The sequence below is a fragment of the Esox lucius genome, chromosome 23 (assembly GCF_011004845.1).
Source record: "Esox lucius isolate fEsoLuc1 chromosome 23, fEsoLuc1.pri, whole genome shotgun sequence".
Taxonomy (NCBI): Eukaryota; Metazoa; Chordata; class Actinopteri; order Esociformes; family Esocidae; genus Esox; species Esox lucius.
In genome coordinates this window covers 4,575,575-4,590,701 of record NC_047591.1, presented here as the reverse complement: position 1 = coordinate 4,590,701, position 15,127 = coordinate 4,575,575, and the positions used below count along the sequence as shown (strand labels likewise).

General features: G+C 44.4%; 1 protein-coding gene across 2 annotated transcripts in view; it reads left to right on the top strand.

Moving 5' to 3' along the window:
* grm8a (glutamate receptor, metabotropic 8a) overlaps positions 1–15,127 on the top strand; it is a 175,001-nt gene that overhangs the window by 136,368 nt on the left and 23,506 nt on the right. For both annotated transcript variants that reach the window (XM_034290111.1, XM_034290110.1), the window contains exons 6-7: positions 751–951; positions 13,396–13,532. In XM_034290111.1, the coding sequence (XP_034146002.1) occupies positions 751–951; positions 13,396–13,532 (338 nt within the window). The remainder of the gene's footprint in view (positions 1–750; positions 952–13,395; positions 13,533–15,127) is intronic.

Genomic DNA, 15,127 nt, shown 5'->3' with positions numbered 1-15,127 from the left:
ATCAGGCCATCAACACTGTTCCTCACATTTAGTCTATGAAAAATCCAAACAGCATCGCAGTTGTAGGCTCTTTGGTTCAGGTAAAATACTAATTAAAGCATATTTGATTCATCTGCAAGACATATTCAGCCTCTATTCAAAGCGGACATATATAACACTACTGTACTAAAACATAAATACTGGTATAAATGACCAGAAGTAGACTCTGCAGTTAATGTTTTAATAATACTATTTTGGTCTCGTTGGGCAAAGGAAGAGGAGGAGACACGGTTTGTAATAGTTTCAGTTCAGTTATGTAAACCCTTGGCTAGATTATGCATAGGATCCCATTAACTTTTATGTTACTAAATTAGCACCTTTATGTGAAGTAATAGTATTTCTGTTAGAGACAGGCTTAAAAATAGCAATTAATGAAGCCATGCAACAGATCTTGAAGATAGTTTTAAGATTGCCCTTGTTCATGTTCAACTTGCAAAGATGGTTTCTGCAGTTATAAAACGGCATTGCTCTTATTCAACTACTTTCTTTTAAAGATTGAGTACTCATGTTAGCCAACGGCTCTGTGAAATCCCTGGCTGATGACAGCCACGCTTGTGGATTTGAGGTTCAACGCTTCTTAACCAGCTCTGTAAATTCTCACATTAAACAAAAAAACATTTGGGAACTCTGGTCCTTGGTAGTTACAGCTCTGCTCCCTCACTGTCTCCATGCTTATAATAAACAGATTTTTTTTTTTTTATGTTCTCCCAGGTCTGGAGAAGGTTGGTCGCGACTCAGGCTACGAGCAGGAAGGGAAGGTGCAGTTTGTGATGGATGCAGTTTACGCCATGGCCCACGCCTTGCACAGGATGCATCGCGAGCTCTGCTATGGATACCCGGGCCTGTGTCCAAAGATGGCCAACATCGACGGCAAGGAGCTGCTCAGCCACATCCGGGCCGTTAACTTTAATGGTGAGCGGAGACGTGAACACACACAGATAAGAGGACACCGCGCACTCACCTTTTACACCCATTTACTTTACATTCAAAGCCCTATATTCCCTTAGTTTATTCTGTTGGATGGTGTTTACTATGAGAATCTCCCACGTCCAACAAACACACACACTCCCATCTCAAGTTACACAGCTAGTCAACTTAATTGCAGGGTCAAACATCACTCCATCTCCGCTACAATTCCCTCAGCTGTTGATTCGTCCACTTAGTTCTTCCACTTCATTAGGAGACGTGTTTAACATTCATCAAGATTTGATTACAGGCGTCAGCACTAGAGCTCGAGAGGTGCCTTCTGAAATGATTACAGGAGGGCTGAGAGATTACCATTGATGTAATTATTTACCCCATCTTGTTTCCCTCTCAGTGTCCTGTCTGAGCCATGCAGGTCCTCTCTGAGAGCTGTCATCCCACAGAGTGTATAGGGATACACACTCTGTTCAGCCGTGGTAGTTTGTGATATTCACTCACCGAAAAAGTTATTACTGCGCTGGTCCTGCACTATTCATTATTTCCCAACTAATTATCTTAAACGGTTCTGCCCTCCTGACTCACCAAGTCTATGTTCTGCGCTAAACATGTACATAACATTCTAAGTGTCCTGTAGAATTTGAGCATTTTAACTGGTTGAGCATTGGACTCTTAACATAGTTTACAACGTTTTGTCTTTGTCACAGATGGTGAGCAACTTTGTGCGTTTACTTGAGACTTCAGTAATTCCTTAAATGTTTTTTATGAGTGTTGTGCATATTTGACAGTTTTTTCGGTCTTGGCCCCCATGATCATAAGTGGGCGAAAACAATTTATGCATCTCTGACTAAATAACATTATACAGTTCATTTGAATATTCTTTTCTGCTTATTTTTCTTATGCCTATGTTTATTTCTCTCGCCGTCTGTTCATTTCTTCTGTTTCTCTTCCACTTCTGTGATTTGCATAATTTCTGTTGAGTGATCAGCGAGTCTTGCCTGTAGAATCACTGAATAGTCCACAAGGCAGTTTTGAGTCTGTAATAGAATTAGGTCCAAAACGTGTTTACACAGTGAACGAGCCATCCACTGCCAAATACTGAACAACACTTTACACTTTCAAAAAATCCACATGGCAAGGACTGAATAGTAATGGAACATAAATACTGTAGAGTGCATAGCGCTTATATTGGCGAGGTTTGGATTAGAGATTGACATGCGAGTGGAAATGAATACCTCTTAATATCTTGTTGAGTCATTGTTTTTACCTGTACTGTGCTGATCTTGCAACAGTCCTACAACACCAACAACTCTCCAGTCCTTGTCCAGATGAAAATATCCAAACCCGCCCCTTCCTCCCTTCGTATCCGAGTTTCCGCCATGATTGGCTCAGTCATGGTCTGCTGTCTAGAGTTTTTAAGGTACCTAGCTCCTTTTTATTTGTCCACTGATGAAGACCTATTTTTTGTTTTAAATAGTCAATGAAGTCTGAAGGTGATTCTCAGTTAAGGGAATGAGTGGGGTGTAAAAAAACAAATGTCAATGTCACCTAAAATGTTCTTGCAACAAAGAAATAACTCCAGCCCGTTTCTGTGGCTGTTCATCCTGTCACATCCTGTGCCAAACTTGAACTCGCCCCCCCTTTTCGCATCAGTCGTCCAGGACCCGGCAGGACCTCTTGCCAAATAACTTACAGTATTGCAGTGACCAGCACAAAGCTGCGGGTTTAATTCCAACCCTGTCTATTCTGGCGCCCATGACTCCTAAGCACACTGGTCCCTTTACACAACCTCTTGACTGAAAACCGCAACCAGATTGAGATGAATACAGGAAGTCACGGTGCAGAAGCCGACCTGACTGACAGCGCTTTACTAGACTATTTACTAGAGATCAGTAAATCTTTTTCTCCATTGACTGCTGCTTGTTTTCAACGCCCGAGGCTCAAGATATATTGCCGCAGGGCCGTTAATGTTGTTAACACGTAGTACCTAGTCTTGAACAGGCCCTAGGATGTGTGGCCTTAGGATGCGCTATACCTTTCAACACAACTACACGGAGAAGCAATATTTGGTGCCGGGATTGATCTCTGCCCCTGTCAAAGTTCGACAGTAGGCTTGATGGTATTGATAACAGAGGAGTGAATGTGTTTTCTTCTTTGGGGGGTGTCAATGAAATCAGGATACGTTTACTCTCTGTGTGATGTGTGTGTGTCTGTGTGGGTGTGTGATGTGTGTGTGTGTGTGTGTCTGTGTGGGTGTGTGTTTGTGTGTGTTTGTGTGTGTGTCTGTGTGTGTCTGTGTGTGTCTGTGTGTGTCTGTGTGTGTGTGTGTGTGTGTGTGTGTGTGTGTCGGGGTGTATGTGCTCTCTCCTTCATCCTGAGGTCAGCCCACAGCAACGCTGTTTCCCCAACTTCTGTGTCGGTGGAGTTCATTTCTGGCCGTCCTCGTTTGATATTCGGCGTGTTAATCTCCCGTTGTGGTCGTTGTGGTTGTAGCGTCCGCGGTACCCTTAACACGGCCTCGCCAAGGGCCTCAGGATCCATACCAATCCACGGCAACGCAGACAAGCTGAGCTCAGCCAATGGGCGCTGAATCCCTCGCTTACCAACGCATTCGGAAAATCAATCCAGTGCCTTTGTCTTGACAGAGAAGAAGAGCTCTTCTGCTCCTCGGTTTAATTTAGTAATGGGAATTTGAAACAACCAGGGGAAAACTCATGCCCGGACACGGAGAAACCGGAGCCTTGTACTCGGTCCTTCCCGGAGGAACCCTGCCAGACCTAACCTTTCTTAACAGTCTGAGAACACTCAGACTGAGGGGCAGAGGAGGATGACCCCTCCTTTGCCCCTCAATTGGTATGTGTGTTTTTGTGTGTATTTCCCCCCCGGTGGGTTTAAATCCCCATTACTAAATTAGACAGAGGAGCAGGGCAGCTCTTCCTCTCTATCAAGACAAAGGCACTGGATTGATTTTCCTCCCAGTACCTCAGGTGTTATCGATAGGCTTTCTGACTTTACACAAAAACCTCACGCTGATGGAGAAAGCCCCTCCCTGTTCACACACTTCTTAGATCCCCCCCCCCCTCCTCTCCTCTCCTCTCCCATCTTTCTCACTCCCTCCCTCTCCTCCCTTTGCTCCACTGCTCTACTCCTCCTTCCTCATCAATACCTCTATGCTTTTCTCTCACAATTTTCTCTCCCTCTTCTTCTATCCCTCCCCTACTTCTCTCTTTCCCTCCCTCACTCTCTCCCTCGCTCTCTCCCTCGCTCTCTCAGCCTCTTCTACCCTCCCTCAAGTCCTCTCGCGCGCACACACACACAGACAGACACACACACACACACAGGCACACATGCAAACAGATGGTGGTGCATTGCAGATCATCCAGGGGAAGGAATGCAATAAGGAACAATGCCGGTAGCAGCAATCACACGCTACACTGTGCAGACTGTATCGGATGGTGGGCTTTTCTTCTCACTCCCATTCAGCTTAAAGTAACCGCCCAGTGTTAACCAGATATGCATGAAATATGTTATGGAACGTGTAACTTACAATGTGAGCTGAAATAGTTCTCTTTCCTGAAAAATGTTTGTTGACTATGCTAAAAATCAGCATTCCTGTATTGGATTTATCCTAACAACAGAACGGTGTGGGCTTCTACCGCTCATAAATGAATTTCATGTGAGTAGATGGCAGATTGGCCAGCTCAAACTCCTTAGGGGGAATATGTCATATTCTGGAGCATTTGTCAAACAGCTGGTTCGAGGTTGATGTTTGCAAAGAGTTTATTTTCTCCAATTTAAGCATTTAACACACAGCAAGTACAGTCAATGAGAGTATATGACATTCTTATTTAACAAAATTCACTTTTTAAAAGGGAGATATTCACAGGGCAGTTTACATCTGCCCAATCTGAGGACTCCACAGTCATCTGAAGGACATTCTGGTTGTGTCCATAATTGGCACTTTTTACATTTTACTCTGACTTACTTTTGACCATAAGGATCTGGTCAGTGGTAGTTCACTAAATTGGGACACTGCTTGGCTCATGTAGATGATTCAGACTTGTAAGTCCACTTCAGATAATGTTACCCCTTGAGTCTTAGAGGCCACTATTCATAGTCATAGATATTTTATTTACATGTTCAGGCATGTTGCAAATATTCCTATTTTTGTAGGCCAAAAAACATGATCCTTAAGGTTTGGCTCAATGTTGGTGATGTTTTCCTTTTTTGTCTCTTTTTTCCTTTCCATCTTCTTTGATTTCTGGTCTGTCATCAATCACAGCAGATTCAAACGAGATATCAAACAGACTTCTTTCTGTCATCATCTCATCTCAGAGAGTCTCTCTTATCTAGCAGCATACTGTTCAGCTGTTGCTTACCAACAGAATCCCCCTTGCAGTAAGTCATTTCGACAACGCTTTGCAAATAACCCATTCAGGGACCGTTGTTTGCCTGGAAAATCAAATTTCACTTGGATGCTGTCGGGCTATTGGGACTCCCATTTCTATGAGCAGCTGAACTAAATTTGGAAAAATAAAAAGGGGACAAAGTACAGCTACTATACTTCTGGCCACAACATGTCTTTGAACATTTAATTCCAACCAAAATGTGCTCTTCTAAATATTGTAGTCTAGGGAATTAAAGTGAGTCCCTTTGTATGGCTCTCGCTCTGAATTTCTGAACATTTGCTATTTGTCTTGTACATCTGTCCATTGTGACCAACATGCCCACACTAAAGCGACATGGCCGAAACTGACAAGGCGCTCCTCCCACGCCCCCGACTCATCTCCATTGTCCTCCACCAATCATCTGTTGGTTAAGTGAAAAGCTTGATAAAGCCCTCAGTGTTCTCCGCTTACCTTCCATTCCTGAAATGATTTCCAAGGTCCTCTCTTCCTTTTCAGCCCTGCGAGAAACCTTGCCGTCAGTTCCACACAGGGGAAGGCCTGTAGCCTTCGTTTGCTTTCTCTCTGTGGCAAGACGTTTAAAGAAACGCATTCAACGAAAACCGTGGAAACATTTTTAGAAAGTGGATCTCTTGTTCCGATAGATGGGTAGATGGGTGGATGGAGAGAGAGAGGGGAGGTTTTTAGTATTTTTTCTTCTCTTTTGCACACCGTTTTTTGTATGTGTCTGTAGAATGAGTCATCACAACCAAGCAGAGAGCTTTTAGTGTCTGTTTTCAGTGTTCAACATCAAGCCAGTACCGTTCCATTGTTTCTGCTAGGTCTTCTGGCGTGGCGTGTTTGGATTTTAGCGATGTGTTCTTAAGAACCTTTATGAACTAGACCAGGTGAGCTTTCATTTGGTTTAGTGAAAACAAAGAAACGTGCACACTGTTTCACTTGTAGTTTTGAAAACGGGTGATGGTATTAACCAACTTTTCAACCAACCCGCATGTTAGTTTTGTCTTCACTGGAACGTTCAAATCAACTTGAAATGTGTTTGTTTGTGTGTGTTTGCATGGGCTGAGTGCACCTTTGTGTGTGCCCAAATGTTCCCTGTTTGTGTGTGTGTGTGTGTGTGTGTACCATGAGGAGAGGAAGTAACCATGCCAGGCAGATCTCATTCCATCTCCACAGGCCATCTCCACTGAGCGCTAAGGACGCGATGGACGCCTTCTCTCCGGGAAACAGCCCGGGCTAATTAGCGAGGAATAATGACAAGATGATGAACTTGGCCTGAGCATGACAGCTTTACAGATTGTTACAAAGGGGAAAGAGATGGAGAGAGGGAAAGGGAGAGAGTCATGGAAAGAGGGAGACTTGGAATGAAAAAGAGGGAGAGATGGATAGTGGAAGAAAGCAAAACATGCTATGATGGTTTGGATGACCTGCAAGTCATTGGGCCATCATGCTATGCTCCGAGGTCTCAGATGACAGGGCTGCCCTCTGTCTGGACAAATGCGTATTCTTAGGTCTCATAACCAGTATGTACAGCTCATTAATATATAAGCTAGGGATCTCATTGGCGTTATGTTGGTTGTCTGCAGAACAGAGCAGGGCCATTAAGACATCATCACTGACGGAGCAAAAAAAGATGGAGAGGCAGGATGAGAGGGATGTAGAGGGGACAAGATAGGGGGATTTAGAGAGAGAGTCTACTGTCTTCCTGCTTTGGTCTTAAATTACACAACATCGAACTGTCTGCCGCTCTTACGAGAAACAGCTCTGTTGCATGCCTGTGTGCGCGTGTGTGCGCGAGCCTCCACCCTCACAGAGCAAAACGATACCAGGAGATTAGTTTGAGAAGCCGGAAATCTCCGACTGCTGTTTTCGCTGACTTGAGATATATCTGCCGGCCTCCCTGTCCGTCGCCGCATGGCGAACACTTCCCCAGCGGAACAGGAGAGGCTATCAGATGGCCATCGGAGGATTAATAGGACATTAAGCTGCGCAAGTGGCGGCTGTGATTATACAGTCGTTGTTTATCCACTCTAATGTAGGTTCTAAAGCTGGACTTTAGACTAACAGGAAGAACAGAAGGCTTATGGACCGGTAGCAATCCCTGTGCTCCCTCTTCCATCACAGTCACACCGTAATGAAATGGGCGCGCCAGAATGAACAGTCGCTCACGTTCGTTGGGACTTAGTAGAGACAGAGAGGTTTTGGAGGGACTTACCCGTCTGCAGTGTAGGTGGCTTGATAAATGCCCCATTGCCGTCTCAGACCTTTTGAGTGTTGTGCTGTGTGTGTCTGTCTGTTGGTCTCATGGCTCATTGATGTTTCTGCTTTAATTATTTCAAGGACAGGAAAGAATCAGATGTTTGGGAGACAGGTACGTAGAGGGAGACAGTGAAAAGGGTGCAGAGAGTTGTCCGAGCAGGGGCTCAAACCCACTTCGTCAGGGGCACTAGTGGCTCTTTACATTTTGTTCTGTACTATACCTTGTATACAGTAGTAGAAGCATACATTACTATACCTTACTGCACATATTGTTTGACTTAGGCAATGACAGGAAGCTGCCCCGGGCCAGCCCACAGGGCCACATCTGACTCTCTTGGCCCCGGCACTTTCTTGCCCCCCAGTCCATTCCCGCCATGGCAGCCTCTCACAGTTCAGTAGCATGAGCAAAGTCAGTGCATTAGTCAATTATGGGGAGTCAGGACAGAGAGGACTTCTAAATATATTCCAATTTACTGCTTATAACCAGAGTAAAACCTTCAGAATTATTTAATTTAGTTTTCAAATTTTTCAGTGTATTTGTAGCTAGCTACATTGATGCCTGTCAGACAGTTTGTTTATTAATACTTTGTTTATGGTGGCCCTCACATTCAACGGTTTGTTTCATTGATACCCTGCAACATCAGCCAGTCCTTGATACAGCACTTTTAACTTTTTATTAATTGTCTGTTTGTTTATTCATATTGAAGTTAAGGTTATGCCAAGGCCAGCTACTGTGGAGGAAGATATTCAGGGGAGAATCAGGATGGCAGACATACTTTTGATTATTTCGACAGACCCAGCTCAAATGACTTAAACCTGTTTGTTGTTGCTTAGTGCTGTCAAACACTTTGAGGTGTGGCTTAGCAGTTGGCACTGTCTACTGTGAAGCCACCAGTCAGTAGACAGTGTTTTGTCTCAGTGAATATTCTATTATACCATTTATTTTTCTTTGTAGGCTTTATTGTTTCACATCCAGACAGTTGCTGTAAAAAATTTACACTATATATATATATATATTTTTTTTACAAGTAAACACTTACTACCCAAATAAATAGTCTGACTTTCAAGTGACTTTTTCCTAAGACTTTTGCACAATTCTGTATAATACTTTTAGTTTGTGATGGATTTAATCAGTTTGCGGATTAACACATTGTGATACTGACTACAATTTGCAACTATTGGTTTACTCTTAGTGAGCACCCTGACTTTGTGTGCCAATTTTATTTTTCAACCATTTGAAGGAAGGTGATGTGAAGCTATAACTAGTGGGCTGACATTCAGTAGTTAACCTATATTTTTCTGGTTAAGCACATTGTGTTTGGTCTAACACTAAATTTCCCCATCTGTTTACCAGAATAATACATTTTGTTAAGGGGGAAACAAAATTAATATACTTTAAAATTATTCAAACCAAACCTTTATTAGCTCACTAATAATTACCAAAATCTAAGCCAGGTAGTCTGGGAGCATTGCCATTTCAAAAACACTGGATGGCAGAGGACTATTTTAGAGGACTATTTTAAGTTCAGTGTGGCCCCCCCGGACCTCATGGATGGCCGAAAGCAGCCCCTGTGGAAATAATTAGTTTGACATCCGACAACTACAGGCTTTCACAAGTTCAAACTAAGGGCCACTTAGTTTGGAGACCCTCCAAAACATTGCTTTTCGTCTCATCAACAAGGTGTATCATCACGGAGTGATGGAATCTTTCCTTCCTTCCACTCCTCCACAAATATAACTTTCCGATAGTAAGACCAGGGGATGCACTACAGAGGATGGCTTTAAAGGATTGGGGGATTTTGAAACTTGCTCGAGACACTCAAAAACGGATAATAACACTAGGACATAGAAAAGAAAAATGGAAAGCCGGCCCGAAAGATCAAATTGCAAACCCATGGGCAAACCTCAAGCAGCTAATGCATTCAGAGCCAATGAGGCCAAAGATCTTAGATTGAACTGAGGACTCTCAAAGTCGACTTCGGAGTAGAAAAACAACCGTCTTTTCATTATATACCCATTATTGAATTAGCCGACCCACCTGCCCACACTTCACTTTTAATGGAATATTAACAATGACTGGTGTGTCTGCTCTACTCTGCAAACTCTACACCCGCTGCGAGACACGCTCACCAAAAAAGAATTGTCTGGCTCCGGCCCGGGCATTCTACGTTCTGATAAACTACGTGTCATAGGTTTCTGGCAGTTTAATAATAATTATAATCAGCTGCGTTGTTGAGCCACGAAGCACTTATCTCATTATGAGCTGCCTGGATATTCTACCTCGCCATAGGGAGCGTGGCTGTGGGCTGCCCACGTGATGACTGCAGCGTGGTTGAGGGCTTAGGATACAGGGAAGAAAGGCCTCATTTCTGTATGTCAGGAACATCTTAGTCATCGATCACTATGGAGCGAATTATTCCCCTAAAGACAGCCAGTGGGCCCGATGACCTGACCTCAGAATGTTCCAGGGGAGGCGTGATCTACTCTGTTTTTGTCCTGCTAACGACCCATTTGTAGAGAGCTGAAGGTAGTCGAAAGAGGTGCGGTTTCCCTGCGCTTTTTAGGATGCGAGTCGTCGCGGATCTCGTTCCCTCAGCCGGGAGCGCTCTCCGGGTAACAGTTCTGTGTGGGATTGAGTCGACGCGGCTCGTCCTTATTACTGGGAACGGCTTGATGTGGGTGCGCTGATGCAGTCGTGTGTCTGTATACGCGTGTGTTGTTCCCCCACAGTTCCCCATTAGCAGTTCAGACGTGTGGCCCACACAGCGACAGATGTGAGGCTCCTGGGGGCTGGCAGCCACTCCACTCAGCCGCTCTCTGTCTCTCTCTCTCTGTCTCTCCTCGTCGGTGCTGTTCCATGTTATGTTTTATTAATCTGGGTTGCAGGGTGGTTTCGGCATCGGGCCTGTCAAAACGCCCACACAGCCCACAGATACCGAGCCAGAGACGAACTGTTCTCTGTCTGTCGCCATGGGGAGCAGGGAGAGATTCGGAGCCGGAGGCACTCGCTGGGTCGCTCTGTCCCACTCTCCTCTCCTGTAGTCTTCTCTTTTAGACGATTTTCCCAGCTATAAACTCTGCCAGTCTTATCTCTATCTCTCGCTTTCTCGATCTCCCTTTCTCTCTCTCTCTTGGATCCAAAAGAAAGGGCTCCCTATCATTTTCTGTCTCTCTCTTTTTCCGGGATGCACAGGAAAGAACTCTTGGCAGAGTGTGCGGTATTTATCTCAGAGAAGGATTACGTTCCCTGTAGACTCTGATCGTAGGTCAGTGTTGGCTTTCTCCTCCTAATGGTTTAGTTGGAGATTACCGGGGAGAAAGATGATCCTAGACCTGTGCCCGAGGGTCAATTCCTCTGACGTCGTCTGCCTCTCTGCCTTTTAGTAGGAGTATAACTTCCCTAAAATCCATTCTGTGTAGCCACAAGCCACACAGCTGGGAGCCCGCCTCATTTCAAACCAAACTTTAGCTCTGAAGCTGCATTCTTCCATCTGGAGAGTTATACCCCAGTTCAGCGCCTGCTTGGGTCTCGCTGAAATACTGTAGGTACACTGAATACTGACTTGAATACCTCTTGTCAACTTTATATACAGGGGGTGTCATTACGGGGCGGGTGTGCCAGGGTATATGCAGTGGAGGATCATGAAACAATAGGTTAGTATGGAAGGTGACTAGACCAAAGGCAGGATAATAAACCGTAACACGAGGGTATGTGATGAGGTCGCTTGCCCTCGTTGAGTGCAAACAACCCTCAAAAAAGCCTTGCATTTTGGCGAATACAGTAGCCACACTCAGCCGCAATGTAGCCGAGGAATATTCTTTCTGTTGTGTGGCTGTAGAACATCTAGGAGGCTGTGTGAAATCTCTTCAACCTCATAAGGGGGAGGAGGCACCGACGTTCCCTCCTCACAGCTGTCTTCTTTGTGCGGACCATGTATGTGTTTCAGTGAGGTTTGCACAGAGGAGCTCTCCAACCGCTCCGCCTCTGCCCTGTTGTACAGATAAAGTCGATATGACCGTTCGTCGGTCTCCGTGTAGTCCACGAGATTTGTCTTCCTGGCGCCTACACTCAGGGTAACATGAAACATGCATTTGGGTGTGATGGAGTAAGAAGTGAATTATTATTTTTTTTTTATGTGACGAACATTATTTTTTATGAGTAAAGTTCCTGCCAAGAAACACTAGTAGTTTGTAGTGCTTCAAAGTAATTTCACTCAGCTACATTACCCTGCTGACACACTAAGGCACATATTAAATTATATTAGCTTGGATGAATTCTGTGATTGTTAGTGTAGCCTGGTTTTCAGACAGGCTGTGTCCAGCTGGACACATTTGCTCGTGTTCCTACGTGCCTCTTGCAGCAGTTGTGTCCACTTCTTCGACCTCATTGGTTGGACAGGGAGCAGTTCAAAGCACTGCGCTGTGTGTTAACACCAATTTGACTGACAGATGTCTTCCCCTGAGTCCCTGCTATCATTCATTTCCACGCAGATGAGATGGATTCGTCCCCCATTTGCAATTCATGTTCTGTTGATGGTATTGCTGTTGTGCTTCTCTGCTATATATCTGTTATACACAGGTGTGTATGTTACTGTGTGTTCATATCTTTTACTCTGTGTGTTTCTATGGGAACATTTCAAATTGCTATGTACTCCACTACATTGGACTGGAGCCTTATGAAGCCCAGTATTGTCCCTTTCATGCACCATTATTTGTAGCTTGTAACCACGTTTCCTCATACGAAGGATCTAGCCAACTCCTTTGTGGTTGCTTTTAATTGAATGTGCTTGGAATAAATTCCATCTGAATAAAAGCAACTGTCAAAGACCGCCTAAGAAACTAGATGTGGCCGACAAAGACAAATGAGTGGACAACCGGTCGAGCCCACTCTGTCTCTCTGTTTTAATTATGTATGGCAGAAGGAGGCAGACTAGCAGATTGGCATTCGGGCTAGTGACAGCTTCCAGCGTCTTGGAGCTGTGTGTGTGTGTGTTTCTGTGTATGTGTGTGTGTGTGGCATCGGGTGGCTGTGAGGAGACAGATTCGAGATAGAGGGGTAATGGGTTTACCCACAGTCTTCTGGGAATCTCTTCAGTCCTCATTCATTACCACCGGCCATGCACAGAGAAAGAGAGAAACAGAGGAGAACGTTTCACTTCACCCTGCTATCCTGTCTCTTTCTCTCCCCCTCTTTCTGTCTTTTTCAGGCTTTCTCTTTCCCTCTCCGTCCTGTTAGATCTGTCAACATTCCTTCTCGCTCTCCTCGTCTTCACTCTCTGGCTTTCGTTCCATCACACGATTAGGGATGCACCGTTGCCATGACGAACAGTTTTCTGTAGGAAAGTCAGCAACGCGCTGCTCTTTTAAGATGTATATTTGATATGACATTACTACTTTGATGTGCCAGATTCTCCACGCGTGTTGATGCCCCACTGAAATATCAGAATTCAACGCTTCATGAGAGAGAGGGAAGGAGAAAGAGAGGGAATGAGTGAACGCATGAGAGGGGCTGTGAGTTTAGCATAATCGGCAGAGAGAAAAAGCCCATCTGTAAAACATGTTGTGCCTGCGGAGATTTGGCTGTTCAGAATGCACACGCACACACAAACACTCACACAATTATCAGGATTTTTCTCTCACCAGGCCTGTGTTTTTACTAAAGGACACCACCTGAGCCCAGTTTTGGTATGGCTGACAGGTAGAGATCAGGAGTTCCTGAGTGATTAACAGTGCCTCATCTCTGTAATTCTTCACTCTGTCTGTCTTTCAGGAAGTGCCGGCACTCCGGTGGTGTTCAATGAAAATGGCGATGCCCCTGGACGCTACGACATCTTCCAATACCAGAGCAACCGAACCACCAGAGGATACAGGGTGATTGGCACTTGGACCAACAAACTGGACATAAAAGTGAGACAAATAATAAGCGCTGCTATCTTTTTGGAATCGACTGTTGTCATAGTTCGACATTCACAGGCATTGCTGAATTGCCTTGTTGCAGTTCTATTTGGCATGACAGTCAGTGGCAAGCGGACGACATGGCAAAAACCGATTGCGGACACGGCTAATGCATTTAAAAGTAATTCATGAAACTTGAGATCCATAGGCTTTTATTGATCAATGCTGTCTTGAACATGTTTCATATATCATCTCTTTCCATGCCACAACAACTTTTCTTTTATGTTTTAAAATGCGTCAGAGTTGTTGCTGGGTTCCTGCGTGCCTGTTCAGTGCGTTCAATGAGGAGCAATTCAGCTGTTATTGATCGCAACCCACACACACACACACACACACACACACGGACACTTTATATTATTAGGTTAGTTTTGTGAATACACCCAGGACTTCATTAGGCCACGGTATATGAAAATATCCAGGCTAATGGGATCTTAATGCAAAACATAAGTGGAAACTTGGTGAGCGAGCATCGTCTTGTGGGGCAAAAATAGACGCACGGTGCAGGGAACCGACAGGCTGGGCCACAGTGTAATCTCCGAAGGCTCTTAAAGCCAGCTGCTCTGTCGTGTGTGTCCATGTTCAAACGAAGCAGTCAGACTGAGCGAATGTATAGCCTGTACACTTTCCAGTCTGCATTCGCAGTACTGTACCTGTATGACTTCCCCCTACTGTTTACAGTGGGTATAATACACAGGAGTTTTAAAGGATAATAAGTTTGGAGTGGAGAGTTTATTGGCTGGAGAGTCCAGTGAAAATGGAAAGCAGGCTAAAATTCTGAACTGGTTATGTAACTTCCATTTTCTGTCAGGGCTGAATTTCTCTTGCACATTCCACTTCTCCTTTGTTTTCTTCACCGGCCTTGGAGGTGTCCCATACTAAAACTTCTCGGCTAGAGGCAGAGAGCAAGAGCCTGATTATCACTGTTTTTTTCCTTCACAGTGTTTGGAATTCAGGATTTCAAATAATTCATTCAAATAGTTCACAAAGGATTTACTTGATTGGTGGAAATTATGTTTTTTACTCTGCTTGAATCTAACAGTTTTTGGGTCTGTGGAGACATTTACAGTCTATGACCTGCCAATTTATTTTTACGGGTTGATAGTACCCGTAAAAATATGATGGTACCCCAAAAAGTCTAACAAATGTTTGGCCATATATAACTCAGCATGGTTACTTTGACTTAACCAGAAAAGCAGCGAAAGAGAGTAGTACTGAAGGGAAATACAAAACACAAATCAACAATGAAGACAAGCATGCACTGAAGTTTCTCCAATATTTCAACCGTTTGAGGGGTTTGACCCAGTATTGGTATATGGGTCAAGTTCAAGTTCTCTCCTGCTCTCAGCAGAAACCTTTACTTCTACTGCATCTGGTCCAGTACTTTATTTCCCCTATAAGAGAAGACAAGAGAGAGAACTAGCTAGCTCCATATTATCTTCACCCAGGGCATGTTATAAACAGTTTATTACACAGATGGCCTATTTGCGCCGGATCTGATTACACCAGTTTAACTTCCATTAGCCCGTTGCCTGGGAGCAAAAGCATAC